Below are 17,951 nucleotides of genomic sequence, written 5' to 3' on the forward strand. Positions count from 1 at the left end.
GCGGGAATTTCTGTTTCAGGGATCAGCGAGGCGAGCGTGCAACTACAGCAGCCGAAACTACCCACCGCGATTCACGTAGGAGGCGAGGTTGAACTTCGATGTCACGTCGACGGCTCCGGAGACATGAAATACGAGTGGTTCAAGTTAGTTACACCGGCGTAACTTGCCCGCCTATTTACAAGCGTCCCGCGAGCCCAACCTCGGCTATCGCTCTGCGAATTTCTCGACTCGTGCCAACTTCGATCCCGTCGCACACTGGCTTGTTTCTCTATAAAATAGATACAACAGTTTTTCCATTACTTTTTGCGGGCTAATACTCGATTCAGATAGACTGGAAGGACACAGTCTCTTACATTCTACAGTTTACACTTTCATTCCCAAGTTCCTTTGATTTGCTTAGTGTCTTAAATTTTACCTATTCATTTCAGTCAAGAGTACATTTAAATTCCACAGTCTATGACACGGGACACGAAGTTTGTCCAGCTTTTTCTGGTCCACCGTACAGTCGAAATTCGCGAAGTCGTTGTCGATAGATATTCAAATGAAAGAAAACTGTTCGCAGAAACCGCGAGCCGGTGGGGCGGAACGAGCGAGTCGAGGTGAAGAAGAAGAAGCTGCATATTCACCGAGCGATTCCCGAGGACAGCGGGATGTACAGCTGCCTGGCGAAGAACGAGGCTGGGTCGTCGCCAAAGATGGAAACCTATCCACTGACCGTGTCGGGCAACGAGACCGCCACGATCAAGCTCGTCCCGAGGAACCTAATCGCGAAACGTGGCGAATCGGCGGTCCTCCACTGCGTCTTCGAGGATGCCGACTCCGTTCAATGGTTCTTCAAGGACATCGGCCCGCTGGAGACCGACGACGAGAGAACCGTCCTCGAGAACGGCACTTTGGTGATCCGTTCCGCCGAGCACAGGGATCAAGGATTCTATTCCTGCCACGGGGAGAGGGGCGACACCACCGTCACCTACACGGTCGAGCTTCAAATAGCTTGTAAGCATGCCTTCGTTTCCCCTAGTTATTTCCGGCTCCGTGATTATAGTTGTTAGTCTGCGGGTTTTCCTTCAAAATTAAAATCGAATTAATTGTAGGACATCTCTTTCCTTAACAATTTGAATGGCGCTCTGTTTCGTGATCGACTTACCCATTTTTATGACAAACGCCTGGGATCCGGAGTCTAATCGTTGCGACGAACGAATCGTTGTGTGTCGCAGATTTGATGAACTTGTCTGCGGCCTCGTTCGAGCCCCTGCTGCCGAACCAAGTGGCTGTGGTCGGAGAAGATCAGGAGCTCCAGGTCAGCTGCTTGGAACCCTCCGGACTGCCGGCTCCCGAGGTCTACTGGAAAGATCCCAAGGGACACATTATAAGCGACTCCGGGGCTGTGCGCGTTCAAGATAATACGCTTATCGTCGCGAAAGCTCGAATGGGCGAAGACGACGGCAATTATACTTGCGTCGCCGAGAATATGGCCGGGGAGACCGAAATATCCGCTCAAGTGCTTATATCGAGTAAGTCGCCGCGAATTTACAGCGTATCGGCAACGTTGCTGCGCGGGCTATTCGACGTTAAATGGAGAAAAAATTAGGGGACCATTCTTCGTTGTAATAAAGGAGCTTGGCTATCAGTACACTATTTGCTTTTCAACGAGATCTTTGATCCCCTTCTTGTTCTCCCGAATGTACTCCCTTTGTAGTGTAGCTCCCGTCGAAACGCACGTTAGCAATTTCATTCTTCTATAGTCCGAGGTAAGGTAAGCGAAGACACCCTCGCCTACCCCGCTCTGCGGCCAGACCCTTCATAAATCTCTTCGTTCACCCCCTGCACCACGATCCGTTTCACGGTCGTGGCGATTAGAACCTTCTTCGACGCTCGTAATTTCTTCGAAGAAGAGGAAAGTTTCGGTAATCGGGAAGGAGCGAATTGGCAAGCGTAATTTCTGATACAGTTCAAGAATTCCGGCGTTTCCGTTTCAGCTCCGCCGTCGTTGATCGCATCCCCGGAGAGTCAGAGCGTGATGGAAGGCGATTCGGTGACGTTGGCGTGTTCCTATTCCGGGATGGAGCCGCCGGTGACCCACGTCCGCTGGCTGAAGGACGGAGAACCGTTGAAGGAGACCGGAGGACCGACCAGACACCGAGTCACCGACAACCACGGCAACGTGACCCTGCACTTCAAGAGCGCCGACCTATCCGACAAGGGCACCTACGTCTGCGAGGTGTTCACGAAAGGCTTCCCGTCGATATTTTCGGAGCAGGCCAGCCTGACCGTCGAGGAGAAGCTCAAGTTCTCTCCGCAACCTGTAGACAAACGTCTGGAGCTCGGCACCACCGCGAAGGTCCCCTGCAAGTCCCAGGGCGCGACCAATCCCACGGTCAAGTGGATCAAGGAGGGCGCCGGCGAGGAATTCCCGAAACACGTGCAGGACATCAACGGCACGCTCCACTTCAACGGTGTTCTCGGGGAGGACAAAGGACGCTACACTTGCATCGCCACCAACGCTCAGGGATCGATCAACCACACGATCAGCATCGACGTTGTCAGTAAGTGACGTTGTCAAAGGCGGAGAGAAGTACTCCTACTATCCTGATTGCTCATTACTTGAAGCGAGATGTCCGGATAGCAGGAGAGCCTTATTTTCTGTATTTGCTGTGGGACGTGGGGGCCGCTTGTTAACGTTTTCCTGTCTTCAATAATGAATTTCCATCTCGGATAACGGAGTATGCAACAGGCTGAACAGAACGGAATCGTATACCCCTGAGTCGTCCCGCGAGATATGCTCCCAGCTCCGGTGGATAGCACCACTTCCGGTTGTTGCGCTTGCATGGAATTAGATTCGGCTCTCGGCGCGTTAACGAATCTGTCCCGACGCTAACTGGATTCGCATTTGTTGGTTTGCACAGTTGCGCCCAAGTTCACGATTCAACCGCAGAATCCGACGGAGGCGATCGAGGGGTATTCGGTGATGTTGCACTGCGCGGCGGAAGGCGATCCCAAGCCGACCATACAGTGGGACAAGGACTCGCGTATGAACAACCTGAACAATTCCCGCTTCGAAGTTCTGGGCAACGGAACCTTGCACATAATCGAAGTGCACTTGGGCGACGAGGGAAAGTACGGATGCACGGCGGGCAACAGCGGAGGATTGAAACGGGAGGAGGTTCAGCTGAACGTGAAAGGTAACGAGCTGATTCCGTGGTAAAGCGTCTCTACCAGTCGGGCTCGCGTTCCCAGAGTGACGACGCGTGTTGTCTGTTTGCAGCCGGCGACACCTACAGATTCGACATGGACCTGGAAGTGAGCGACGACGGATCGATGATGACGAAAACGGTGACGATCACGCTGAGCGCCGCCGCGGCTTACATGGTTCTGGTCGTGGGTTTGATGCTGTACTGTCGATACCGTCGTCGTCGCAGGAAGCAGCAGTATCTTCAGGAACAGGCGGAAGGTATCGTATCGCCGAAAGGTATCCGGCGGCCGAGCAAAAAGAGTCGATGCGAGATCAGTTGTTCGATCCGTAAACTGACAAAAACGCGAAACGAGGAACGTTTATTATTGAATTTACATAAGTACCAAGTCTCGTGCTATTTTGCCCGGCCACCGGAGAAGTGTCGACGATTTTTGGATGTGTCGTTGAACGATACGATATTTGCGCAGAGAAACTGGAGAACGGAGAGGTCCAGGAGGAGCAGCAGACCGAGCTGAAGGAGACCGGGAACAGTAAGATGAACTCGACGCACAAGAAGAAAGAGAACCGGGACTCTCACAACAAAAGCGACGGGGCGGACACCGCTCAGAGCCAGAGCAGCAACCAGTCGAAAAAGTCCAAGTCGAACTACGATAAGATCGCGGTCTCCCGGAGCAACTTGAAGGAGCTGAAACCCCTTGGACGCGGCGAGTTCGGCGAGATCTACTCGACCAAGTATCAGGTGGAGGGCGACAAGGAGTGCCTGGTGATGGTGAAGAGTCTGACGAACACGAAGGACGAGATATCTCTGCAGGAGTTCAAGCGGCAACTGGATCTGTTGCACAAGCTGAACCACGAGAACGTGGTGAAGCTGATCGGGCTGTGCCGGGAGGAGGAACCGGACTACATGATCCTCGAGTACACCGACTGGGGCGATCTGAAGCAGTTCCTGATCGCCTCGAGGAAAGACAACAGCTCGAGTCCGACCCACGAGACGAAGCAGCCCCGAGCACCGCAGCTCTCCGTCGCTCAGATCCTCTCGCTGTCGAACCAGGCGGCGAAGGGTCTCAAGCATCTCGCCGACACTCGTTTGGTCCACAAGGATATAGCCGCCCGGAACTGTTTGATCGCCAGCAACCTGACGATCAAGATCTCGATGCCGTGCATGACCAAAGAGCCGTACCAGCAGGAATACACCAAACACCGGAACCAAGTGATCCCGTTGAGATGGTTGCCGTACGAGGTTGTCTACGAGGACGAGTACTCGACCAAGAGCGACGTTTACTCGTTCGCATGCCTCGTCTGGGAGATGTTCCACCAGGGCGAGCTGCCGTTCAACAAGATGAACGACGAGTCCGTGTTGGCCGCGCTCAAAACTCAAACGCTCGTGTGGAAGCCGCACAAAGCGGCTCCGCCGGCTCTCCAGGAGCTGCAAGCTCTGTGCTGGGCGAACGATCCACGGGAGAGGCCGACCTTCGACGAGGTCGTCTCGAAAATAGGTGAAATTGTCGTCGACAGTTGTCTCTAGATTGATCGACGATGCCACGAGGCTCTAAATCGGAGGTACCGAAGCGGGGGTAACGATCGCGGGTAAACCGACTTCAGAGATCGAACCGGAACAGAGACGATAAGAGGAGCAGCGTTGCCAGACGATGCGTATTCCCCTCCAGCGACTATCTGCGCGAGGGGATATCTGTCGTTACATTATTCCCGCTGCTAGTACCTGCCAGCCAAACAGCATACTCTCCTCGGACAGAGAGACGCTAGAGGGGAATCCGATGGCGGAGAGGGAATCGCAAAGACTTTTTCTGGGAACGCTGAAGAGGAGAGAAGAGAAGTTAGAGAGAGAGAGAGAGAGCAGCTCGGTACTCGCAATGGTTACCCGTGTCGCGGTATTCTGTCGCGTCCATTAGGTCGTTAAGGATATAATTTATTTGTAACGCAAGGATCCGCTCCAATGACTGCTAACGTACGTCGGATTAAATTTAAGGATACCGTACGGCCCCGTACACGCTACAATATTATACGACTAAACGCAATATTTAGTACTCAGTATCAGTGTAACGATATTAGGTATATCGGTCACGATCGCACATCGAATATTCGTAAGTTTACGCTATATTGTCGTCACGGCAGAGATCGCAAGCTACAAATGTGAACGCGCATCGTATTAAGAAAGTATCACGACCATATCAACACAATCGAACGAACGACGATTTTTATATCCGCCTAATTCGCGTCTTGACACACTCGTTGTATTCTGTTAAGGTTTAAGGCTTAAGGATTATTTATAGCTACCGCTTGTGTCTATCGCGAGGCAACAAGAAAGAGAGGGCAGGAGGAACGAAAAGACACGAGGAACTCGAGACCGCTCGATATCCGACTCGAACAAAAGATAACGGGCGCGCGACGGGCTTGTACATATCGAGGGAATAACCGTAAGTTCGTTCGTTAAGTAGAATCGTGATGTTCCGGGTTTGATTTTCCATTTGATTTCGATTCCGATTCCGATTTTCATTCGACTATTCGATGGATCGCGACGCTGTCGCGTCATCGTTGTTTCTTGGTCACGATAGAGCTCCATTTCGTGCTACAGCTTATATGAGTTTACCGGCTGTTTTCGTGCGTTCGAGGAGGAATAGGTTACAGCTGGGTTCTAGTTTCTTCGCGAAGTCTCACGGGAACAACGTCGTAGGGCTGTCTCTCTCGACCGTCCACGGGTGACACGGAAATTCTTCGGTACAACGAGGCCGTTCCGTTCGATCGCGTTCCCGTTCCCGTACGGATTCGCATCCTTGATTTCGTCCGGGGAAAATCACAATTCGATTCGGCCACGGGCCGTTCGAGTTTCCGGGTTTCTGCACGCTCCCGTCGGTTCGCGAATTTTTCGTCGCTTCGAGTTCGAGGAGCGAGGGACTGGAGTAGGAGGGTACAAAGGAGACCGCGAGAACAAAATTTCCAAGCTGAGAGAAACGAGAGGATAAGACACAACAGTGGTACTCGAATCGATACGAACCTATCACGTATTCCGCATCCGATATATTCTAATCATTACGATTCATAATCATGCTCGTGGAAGGGCAACGGCGTACAACGTTCAGAGCTGTCCAAGAGAGAACCTCGAGAGTTCCGTAGAGAAGAGAAGCGTAACGATGACGCCCGATGCGAAACGTCGATCAATAATTCCAAGTACTCAGCCGAGCTCTGCATACGTATACGCATATAAAATATATAATGTATCATATACGCATCTAGATGTACGAAAACAAAAAAAAAAAAGAAACTAAGGTAAACACTGCCGGTGAGCAATCTCCGTAACGTTAAAGGTTCATAATCATAGCAAATACGACCATTCCCCTAATTTAATGCACCCTCGTCGCACCGAAGACGCCGCGGGAGATTTCGACGCGGGCCCTAGGCTGACCGTGGTCGATCACCGCGGAGTCGGCGGAAATCACGATTTTGCGACGGCGTCGAGCGTTGCCGTCGATCGCTCGCGATTCCAAGCGTTCCGACGAAATGTTCACAGGCTTCCCGCCTAAATATCTCCAAATGCGATAACTTCTGATTGCGTACAGTCGACCGTAAATCATCGTCGAGCAATTCCGCTCCGTGAGAGAAAGAGACAGCGAGAAAGAAAGAAAGAAAGAAAGAGAGAAAGAAAGACAGAGAGAAAGAGAAATCGCGAAGGCCGATCGACGACGAGCGTTCGCGAAGCCGCTCGCAAACGGTCCAATCTGGATTGACCAGATGCTTCCTAAATGTTCGCAGTATATGCCAAGAAACTATTCTTGTAACATAAAATACGTTAGGAACATACCTTGCAGCAACTTCGCTCGCGCTTGGATAATCGTCGAGGCCGAGAGAGATCGATCGGGCCCCGACGACGAGACCAAACCGTGCTCATATCATTCGCCGATCGAATTTCCCGGAGGCCGCGATCGTCGACCCGTCGTCTTGTCTGGGGGGAAAAAATGCGACACGGCACGACACGAGGCGACACGATTTTCCGGTCGCTCTCGTTCGCGATCGTCGCTCGCCTGGAAAAGTTTACACTCGAGTTTATCGCGCGCGCGCGCGCGTTCGTCGTTTCGCGTAATTGGATGGCAAGACGAGGGGGTCGACTCGGCCGAGCACATCGAGAGAAACAAAGAAAAATAGAGAGGGAGAGAATGAGAGAAAGAGAGAGAGAGAGAGAGAGAGAGAGAGAGAGAAAGTTAGAGAGCGAAAGAAAGAGTGTACGAGAGTGGGAGTGTGAGAGTGAGAATGAGAGAAGAAAAGTGCTGCGCCGGTGATTTTTAACGAAGCGATTTACATATTATTACGCCTAATGTGTCTAGTCATACACGGTGGGAGAACGGTAAGCGAGCAGCGAACGCAAGATCCATTTTTTGAACGAACGTTTTCCATATCCGTAGACGTTTTGTAACCGATTTTTTCTTTCTTACAGTATTTTGTAAATATTTGTACTTTTTTATCTACACATCGTACTTATGAATCTTTGAAATAGTATGTGCTACGATTAAATAAAGGTGGATAAAAATGAATTACGCTTACCGATTATTTTTTTATATTCAACGCCCCAAACCTTTCGGTGTATGCTGTTCCTTGTAGAGATGATACATGTCGGACGCAGACACTGCGAAAACCAGAGACGATTAGAGAGGGGGATTCTTCGATTGGAAACACGACAGAGACCGTGGTATTACCTAATCAAATTTATTTTTACTTAATATTTCGTAGTACAGTCTATGTCTATTTATGATATATAAAATAACGTAGTCGTCGAATGTAAAATGGGTGAAAACGAAAGAACGCTCGTAAACGCCGACCGAGCGAGCGGCCGGAAAAGAAAATCGAGTCAGAGGCAGTCGTACGGTGTGATTATTAAATGCTTTATGTATATTTATAGTATTTATATATATATATTTTTTTCGTATATGTATAGGAAATCAACGTGTATACGAAGAGAAAAACCGATAAACGCAGTTTTGACGCGAAGAGTATGTTTAGTAATACTTATATTATTTATATATAAAGTCTAATGAATTACTTAATCCGTTACTTATAGTACTTAATTCATTAATATAGTAGCAGCCTCACTCTCTAAATAGTACTAAATATAATAATGGTATAATGCGGTAATTATCGTTAATATAGATTATTAACGTCATAAATAATAATCGTCAGAATCGTATAATAAACAATAGTACAATGTGTTTTTTGTGATTTTAGTGTTTTTCCTTTTTTTCTTTAAATGTTATCATATAGTAATAATCACAATAGCGTATTCTGAAAAATAGATCAGGGTCCCATGGGCAGAGAGCGGAGTACCTCGTTTAATACCGAATCACCAGATTAGCAAATTACCAAATTACCGTCAAAAGTCGCCAAAGCGTGCGCGGAATCACGCGCGCGCACACACACACACACACGTGTGCATTTGTCCCTCGATTTCCCATCGACCCAACGACCCACCCATCGATCGATCGATCGATCGATCGATCGGCCCATCGGCTCTCGAGAGACACTGACGGAAAGATTTACGACCGATCGGAAATTCTCTTCTTCTGTTCCCTGTTCCTCGATCGATCCCCAAACAACCGGTTCCCAAGAAGACAAAGGCGAACAACGGACGATCCGGCCGGGAGTCTCGCCTCGTAAACAGTAGGAGGAGTAGTAGTAGTAGTAGTAGTCGTAGTCGTAGTAGTAATAGTAATAGTATCCCTAGCATTAATAGTAGTCGGTAGTACCGATTGTATCTACCGATTCGCAGTAGTAGTACCATACGCTATCGCTCGTTACTGTCGCGGCGAACCGGTTCTCGTCAGGCTGGCGGACGTTCCGCGATCCTTTGGCGTTCCCGCGGAACGTCCGAGTATCGTATCGAGCTCTCGACGGGATCGTCCGTTGGCCGTTGTCCGATCGCGAGACGCGCGTAATCCATCTTGCAACGGGTTTCGCGAGTTCTTCGAAGCGACATTTCTCGAAGGAGGCTCTCTCTCGATCGCGTTCTCTATCGCGACTTGGAAACTCGACTCCTCTCGCTCGGTCCTCCTACATAGGAACACGGAGACGTCGCGTATCGAACGGTCGGGAAAGAACGATCGTTGTCGCGGGGTTACGCTGTCTCTGTCCGGCCAAAGACTGGCAATCGACTTGGAAACCCGGCGGCGCGCGTCCCGACTCTTTTCTCCGCGTTCCTCCACCGATTCCCGTCCGTGCACGCGTCCCGTTCCCTCCCTTCCCTCTTGCACGTGTATTTTCTCCCCTCGCCGGTGCTCTTCCCTCCGCAACCAACCAGCCTCTCGCGTTTGCATTTTAATCGCGTCTCTGCCGCTCTGCCTAGGGAACCCACTATAACAGGGCACTATGAACAGCAGTCTGCTGGCTAAGTGACTTTCCGAATCTACAATCGCTCCTCTTCATTTTCTCCCTCTCGCTCGCATTTTCTTCCTCCCATTCCTTTCGTTTCACTCTCTCGCGCGCACTCTTTCTCTCTCATTCTTTCTCTCCCTCTCACTCTAAGCTTCTTTCTCTCGGCACCACGCTCGTTCTCGTTCGTTCCGTCGTTCCGTTTGTTCGTCCCGCACGACTTTCCCCGGTATTTCTCTCTCTTTCTCGCTTTCCATTTCTTTTCTCATCCCGACCCTTAATCCCACTCGAAACGCGACACCGTGCAGTGACTCGTCGCAACGTGACGTGACGTGACGTGACGCCGCGTGACGTGACGTGCCTTTCTCTAAGCCCTTCCTTCCGCCACGAATATCCTGGCTTTCCCTCTCTTCATAATAGCGAACTATGTCAGGCATAACAGACGCAATACGGTAATGGAAACGAGTCCCTCTTTTCCTCTCGTCTCCTCGTCGCTCCGTTCATCGTTTCGTTTCGTTTCGTTTCGTTCACTCTCCGCCCCCTAATTCCTTCGTCGCGACGTTATCCCTCTGCCAAGAAGCAAACGCCTCGAGATAGAGATTCCGTGGCCGGAGAGATACCGGGGCATCTCATTTTTCTTTCCGTCGACGCGAACGTTCGGTTTCGTTGCTGCCAATTTCCGTCGGTCGCGTCGAATCCGAATCGGGGGCTTTGGTCATATACTCGAATCGTTAGATCAACGCCGACGAGGAGTCGACAGCTATTTGGTTAGACCGTTCAACATCCGCCTCGGAATCGACAAAAGCACTCGTATGCCAGCATGCTTCTCCTATGTCAGCGTTCACACTACGTGTCAGCCGATAGTAAATCACTACTGTACCTTTTTTTCGCGTTATGATGCTTTTACTTTACTTTTTTTAAATTATTTTTTTATTCGTTAATATTAGACGTGCCGTGTCTCTACCGTCAGCCTACTGCGGAAACACTACTTACCGTTCTCCGTTCTCTTCCTTTCTCTCTCACTCATTCTCTCGCTCTCTCTCGCTCTCTCTCTCTCTCTCTCTCTCTCTCTCTCTCTCTCTCTCTTGCTCTCACTCTTTTTTTCTCCATCGCTGTCTCTCGTTCGTTCCTCGCATTCTTCCATGCATCGTTCTGGTTCTCGTCGCGCTCCGATTCTCGCGTTTCATCGCGTCGCATCATCATTCACCCCCTGCGTTCATAAAGAGTATTATATAATATCATTCTCGTGTCGTTACAATATAATTATCGGCAATAATATACCTTCGGTATTAATGCAGTATCGTTATTATTAGTATCGTTAATATTATCATTAATTATTATTCATTCCCCGTGTACAATATTCTTTTAAAATCGGTCCAGCCCCCCTACCCCCCAACGAACAGCCCCAAAGAAACCCTTGTCGGGGAGCCATGTGAACAAATGGAACTTGTTGCGAAACTCGAAACGCCGCGTCCAAAATTTTTACTCTTCTCACCCCTCTATAACATGCTCACCTCTTTTCCTTCGCACTCTCTCGCTCTCTCTTGCTCTCACCTATACATACTCGCACGCATTCTCCCTCGAACGGTGTTTCCGTCGATCAATTACAACGAGTCGCGCGACCGTGCACGATAATTATGTAAATAGGTCTACTCCCCGACTAATTTCATCGTGTCGTGTTCGAAATTTGCAACTCTGCCCGTTTCGTTTTGGTCTTGTCGTTCGCAGGGATGAAAAATGGCGAAAACATGTCCGCATCTGGCGCGCACGATTCGTAGCTCGATTCTGTGTTTGTTAAAAAAGTCGGAGAACAACGTATGCAATGGACAAGGAGTTACGATACGCGTCGTGGAACGATCGGTAAGCATGCCGGTGATTCGGTTGTAATTGACAGTGAATGCGCGCGTGCCACGAGGAACGGACGTTTCTCGGGATTTCGTCGAAGACACGCGTCAGAGTCGCGCATTCGGGAAGCGTATCTCTTTACAAAGGTGCACGACGTTCGACTATACGGAAACACTGTTTCGCTGATTCTCTCTCTCTCCTTCATTCACGCAAACTCTCGTGGAATATCTGTTGGTAGGGTGACCGCACGCTTGCCCCCGAAACATCGAGCGCTCACCCCCGGCCGAATGTCTCTATTAGTTACAGTAAAAAATAGCGTAAACGGCACTGCATTAGGAAGAAGCAAAATACGTGTTACGTTCTCGTTAATTTATCGTTGATAAATACTACAAGTGTTCGTCTCTTTTGTTCGCCGTTCGAAAGTCCTTCGGCAATCGCAATCGTTCATTCGATTTAGTGTGATTAATACTCGGTGGTAATCGGTACGTGTTGAATAGCGGTACAAGTAACGGTTTAGATCATCGTTCACCCGATTAGAAAGCGTAACGAGGGCTCGGGCCGTGATGAATTTTTCGCGGAGCCGGATATTCGGGATAGTCCCGTGTAACTCTCTTTCTGCTTGTCGCTCTCTTTCTCTCACACTATCACAGGCACATACACACACACACACACTCTCTCTCTCTCTCTCTCTCTCTCTCTCTCTCTCTGGTCAAATCAAAACGAAACGGATGAAGAGAAAAGAAACGAAAGATCTACGTATACGTGAACTATGTATAGATGCGTGTGTATACTTGTTCTCGTTTTCTTTCTCTCTGCTCTCTCGTCTCTCTCTTTCTCTCACCGTGTTCCTCGCTTGCTCCCTTTCAGTCTCACGCATCCACTCGCACATTCTCTGACGCTCTACAAGTTCGCTGCGGTTTCTTTGTTTCTCATTTCTCGTTTCTCATTTAATTACAAAGCACGAAAAAGGGAGACTCGTCGCTCCGCGGCCGCGACGAGCCGAGCCGAGCCGAGCCGTGTCGAGCCGATCGATCTCCTCTCGCGCCGTGAACAATTTCCTCTGTAACATCGTCCTATCGTCGAGGAGGACTCCGCGGGAGGAGGATCGAGGCCGCCGGATCTGGCACATTTAACACGCGATTCGAACGACGCGATCGCGAAGCGCTCCAAAGTCCCTCTTGCGAATTACGCTCAACGCTAGTAGTTCAATTTTCATAACTTTAGGTACTAATGTGTTTTTTCTTCTGCTCTCCTCGCCGCTCACTCTCTCTCTCTCTCTCTCTCTCTCTCTCTCTCTCTCTCTCTCTCTCTCTCTCTTTCTCTCCTTCTCTCTCGCCCACTCCGACGATCCTGCTAAACTTCGACCTTCCTCGAATCCACCGATTCGCTTTCTCACACTATCTTTCTGTCTCTCTCTTTCTCCCGTCGCTTACAACTTCCGTACAATTTCCGCGTATCATTGTAAAACTATGACGTCTAAAATGTTCGAATTAACGCTAGATCCTCGATATTAATAATCAGATCGGATAAATTAATAGTCGTTAATAACCGTGTATGTATCCAACTAGGCTAGACTTCGACGGAAAAATATATTTATAAAAAGTTATAATATTAATATACGTTTCAAGCGTTCTATATATATATTTTTTTATTTATATTTATTTATATTTATATATATATATTTATGTATATATATATAGATATATATATACCGTTTGCTAATCCTCTACTTATGATCTAAGCTTTCATCGTCAAAACTCTTGTCCCATACATGCTGCGACCTCTAAACCGGGACCGAACCCTTTGAAACGGGAACACGTCCCGGGGTGTATCTACCTAATATTCTCTTTCTCAATTTATAATCGTAATAACTGGCTAAACTTTTCACGCCTCAAGCACACGCGCATTCTCTCGATCTTCTCTCTCGTCTCTTTTATATATTTTCTTCTTTTTTTCCGCTTCCTTTCGTTCCCTAGCCTTCCCATTAGAAATATACAGCCGAACGTAACTCGAGCCTACCAAGCGATTGAAATGAAATAATGCATGAAATTGTCGCGTCCCGTCGTATCCTCGTGTGCGACGCATCGGCAACGCAAACTCACCCCCTCCCCATCCCGAGAAAACTCCTCGTCCCTCGTTCTCCCGCTTTCCTTCTGTTCTCTATTCTCCTCTTCGATTTCCTCTCGTCGTCCCCGTTCCACGTTCGCGATCGAACCACGCCAACAACACCCGCGAAACTAAATCCGAACCATCGAACGGAGAAATTCACAACCGATACCGCTGAAACAAAACTTGTGCTCGTTCTCGACGAACGTCTTCGCGAATCATTTTTTCCCTTAGCAATCGTCCCTCTTTCTTTCTCTGCTTCGGTTTGTATCTTGGATGGAATCCGTTCCTTATTGGCTTAAACGATAGAACGCGCGAATCTCTTTTTATTTTATTTTTTATTTTTTTGAACACGTTGAACGCGAACCTCTGTCGCCTCGGTTACCCTCTGACCCTAATTTTTATACGTTTCGATCTCCGTCGAAAGCACCGACGCTCGATTCGAAACACTCTCTCTCTCGTCCGTCTCCGTCTCGCGCGGTTCGCTCGTTTCCGGTTCCGCTTCTCTCGAACTGCCCTCTGCCTACCTGCCACCGGAATATCTCCCCGTTCTCGAAAAATATCTCTCTGATCTCGCGCGCTTCCATCGCCGCTCGCAAGCTTTTCATGCATTACTTGATTCCAAGACGATGCGTACAACATCCTCTGTCCCGGTGCGCACGCGTCTCGGATACCACCAGAAATCGGTTCGCGGTGTCCGAGCGAACCCTGGCCGATCGCCCTCCCGCCGACAAATTACAAACGTTTTGGCAAAGAGGTCGGGCAAACGCCGACCACCGCGTAGCATCTTTGGCGTTAAGAAAATTTTCAGTCTCGCGATGAACACATAAACCCGCCAACGAATACAAAAAGAAGGGAAATGGGGAGGGGAGGGGAGGAGAAGGGGAAAGATTGTTGCGTCTCGTGCAGGGGCTTGGAAATATAAAAATATCAAAGTCGTAAACGCGGCGGAACGACGAGAAGGCGAGGAGTTCGACGAAACGCCCCCCTCCATTGGTAACGGCGGACCGAGACGCGTACGTATTTTTTATTTTTTGTGCGACGGGCCTCCTCCACCTGAGATTTCACCCTACCGTTTTGTGCGCCTCCGACCATCGGTTCAACCATCGTCGCAACGACCAACAACCGGCGCGTTTACTTTACGAATTAATATCTTTGGTATCGTGCCTGAGTCTTTCTATTCGCGAAACGATCGCTAGACGTGATACTTCGTAAGAATCTAACACACGGATAAAACACGCGAAGAACCCCGCCCGCTCTGTCGTATCAAACCTAGAAAACGTGGCGGAACGACGCGGAAGCAAGTCGTTCGAAATACGCTACTCACACCGGAGGTACAACTAGATATTCTGTCAGCGACGAGAAGCGTCGGGTTCGATTAAATAACATGGCAGCTTCGAAACGCGCGGATTTCCGCGTCTTTGAATTGTACGTGTATCGTGTATGTTCGTGTGTCGTCCGCGTCTCGTAAGAAGATACTCGGACATAACGCGAAAAATGATTCGCGAAGAAACTATCCGACTGGTCAGGCGCGCACACACAGTTGATTCACAACACGCATTCTCGCTGTTCGTTTACCACTACTACTTCGGCTGTATCGCTAGAACATTGCTTCTCACGAGACGCGGATGTATGTAGGTATGCAAGTTTGAACGCGTAGATATCGCGTCCCCTTTTTCCTTGTCGTTTTGCTCGCGAGACGCTCGGCGCCGGTCGACCCCGTTCTCTTTCCTACGTTGGAATCGCGTTTCAGCTTGCGAGAAAGTTCGGGGCATCGTTGTCGGATGAACGCCAGTCTTTTGTTACGAACAGGAACGCGCAGCAAGCTTCAGTGCCGAGCCTATCGGCCGATTCCGCGGGAAGAGACGCTGGTCGACGTGGCGCGTCGACGGCTCGTGGAAACGAGCCGAAGCTTATCGAGGAACGCGACACGTGAATTTGTACTGTCGACAAAGGAAATCGTGTTCGTCGGTGTCGACGCAACGGTAGAACGATCCGACCGATTCCGGGGCCCGTCCCTTCGAGAGAATTCGTTTCAGTCTTTCCGTTTGATAAGGGGTGAATAGAGCGGGACGAGCCCCTTCCTCGATCGAAAATCGAAAAGAGACATATGCATGCCCGATGACGATCGTACTTCCTAGAGGAAAAAGGCGCGGCGATGAACGTACGCGCGTGTGTCGGTTTTCTCGCCGTGTGCTACCTCCTTCCGCGCGCGCGTGTCGAACAACAACGAAAAAGAAAGATGGCCGCGTGACACTCTCGCTGCTCGATTGTTCACAGAATTACGCGATCCTTTCTTCCCGTTTCCCGGAAGAAAAAGAAACGAAGATCGAATCGAAAACCGGTTCAACTTTCAACTTGAACTCTGGGAAAGGTCGGCGAACAATTCTTGTGAACAACGGACCGTCGAGCTCATCATCGCCGCGTCCATTCGCGGTTCATCGTCTGAAATTCGTCGAAGAGAGTCGTTCAAGTCGCACTTCATCTTCTTCCCCCTGACCATTTCCCATCGGTTACCATCCTTTTGTCTCATTCTCTCCGTCTTGCATCCTCTCTTTCTTTCGTTATCTCACGCACGCACTCTTGCTCTCTGTCTCTCTCACTGTCTCTCTTTCTTCCTGACCCCTTACTCGCAACGCCTAGAAAACATCTCGTCATATAGAATATATCACATACGCGTTACCTCTAAACACACTGAAATAAGAAGCACTTTAAGATAGATGTCTACGTGTACCATCGGGCCCAGATTTCTAGATGGACTGATTCTCCTGTCTCTGTTTTCCCCTATACCGCTCGTAAGAACTCTTAAACCGTTGTATATGCTATTTGTCATTTTTTATTTTTTTTTTCTGTATATACGTGTTATTTACATACAAGCCCTGTACCTCACCGTTCGTTCTCCTACAACGCTTTTCTTTTTCTTTTTTTCTCTGCTTTGTCACCTTTTCCTCTGTCCCAGACAAAAACACCTTGCCGCGCACGCTTTCTCTTCCGTTCTCGTCTCTCTCACTCTCTCTTTCTCTCTGTCTTTCTCACTCTCTCTTTCTCTCTGTGCGTCTCTATTACGTATATTCTGTAGCTTGGAGAAACGCGCGCTTCCAAAACCTACGAGAAAATTAGGAATCGCGGGAAATTCGACAACAACGACAACGACGACGACGACGACGATGACGACTCGTTGCCGAAACGAACTGTACACGCGCCAGCGAAGAGAGTCTGCCGACCGACCGAATCCATCGCAACAAAGACAAACGCGACGATTTCCGCGATTTCACACGGGGAAAAAGGATCGATCGTTTATGGCACGGTGCCGGTCGCGACCGCGAAGCCCGATAACCTTCCGTCTTCGATTTCCTCTTGTCGACGATCGAATTACGAGGCACGCGGTAGTATTACGCGTACAATAATGGCACTGTCGATCACTCGCTAGTTAAATATTACAACATTAGAAAAATCGCAACACGAGTCCCGACGATAGTCTCTTTTAATTGACTTCACACGAGAAGAAACCTTGCCGTAATACGACGCGCGTGCGCGCGCGCGACAAATCCGGTTGAGAACGATCGAGTAAAAAACGGCGGAGATCGCCGCGTTAACAAAGCTCACTTCCGACGTGCCGTTCTGTCCCGTCCCGTCCCGTTGCGAGTCGGACCAACGAGCTCGATCCAAGAAATCTGTTTCCTCCGTCGACGCGACGGAAGGAAGACACTCTCCGGGTGCGGGATCGGGATCGGAATCGAAACCAATGGCGTCGATCTCGCGTTCTCTCGTCTCGTCGTTGACCGTGCGACACTCTCGGCCGCGCGATCTCGCCGATCTTTCGACTCGATCGACGCGCGTATATCTCTGGCTTTGTTGTGTTTCTGTACGGGGGTGTATATCGGCGATTCGAACGGTGTTTACGCGCAACGAAACCGGTCAAAAATGTGAGGAGAAAGGGGAAGTGTGACGATTTTCCTCGGCTCGAGGGTTCGAACACGCCCCACTGATCGCAGTCAACACTTACACGAGATCTGTATGCGCGACCGATCTCCGATGGAGCGACGCGTCGACTGCCAGTGGTAGCGTCGTTGGTGTCGTTGCTGGTGTCGCTATTGTTGTTGCGGTTACGGTTGCGGTTGCGTTTGCTGTTGCGATTGCTGGCGTCGCGTAACAAGAAGCGGTGTACGACGGCGGCGGTGAGGATCGCGCCGACGACGACGACGATAACTATGAGCGGTAGATGAAGCTGCAGGGCGGCGTCGGCGGTGGCGGCGAGCCGCCGGTCATGGCGATCGGTACGAGGGTTGGCGAGGGTGACGAGGAGGGAGGTGACGGGGAACTGGACGAGACGCTCGAAGGCGGCGAGGGCGACTCGAGCGTCCTCGGGCCCGCGAGCTCGCGGTTCGAAAGTCCCCCGGACGTGACAATCGCGTTACGGCGATTGCGCGCCGGC

The 17,951-nt window shown here is 49.9% G+C and overlaps 1 protein-coding gene across 1 annotated transcript in view; it reads left to right on the top strand.

Moving 5' to 3' along the window:
* Positions 1 to 7,731, top strand: part of LOC143362026 (tyrosine-protein kinase-like otk) — a 38,454-nt gene extending 30,723 nt beyond the window's left edge. The window contains exons 3-9 of the mRNA XM_076801806.1: positions 20 to 143; positions 563 to 996; positions 1,218 to 1,514; positions 1,980 to 2,546; positions 2,907 to 3,182; positions 3,266 to 3,451; positions 3,661 to 7,731. Of these exons, the coding sequence (XP_076657921.1) occupies positions 20 to 143; positions 563 to 996; positions 1,218 to 1,514; positions 1,980 to 2,546; positions 2,907 to 3,182; positions 3,266 to 3,451; positions 3,661 to 4,718 (2,942 nt within the window). The 3' untranslated portion in view covers positions 4,719 to 7,731. The remainder of the gene's footprint in view (positions 1 to 19; positions 144 to 562; positions 997 to 1,217; positions 1,515 to 1,979; positions 2,547 to 2,906; positions 3,183 to 3,265; positions 3,452 to 3,660) is intronic.
* Positions 7,732 to 17,951: the final 10,220 nt, after the last annotated feature.

This window comes from Halictus rubicundus, chromosome 16 (assembly GCF_050948215.1).
Source record: "Halictus rubicundus isolate RS-2024b chromosome 16, iyHalRubi1_principal, whole genome shotgun sequence".
NCBI classification, from domain to species: domain Eukaryota; kingdom Metazoa; phylum Arthropoda; class Insecta; order Hymenoptera; family Halictidae; genus Halictus; species Halictus rubicundus.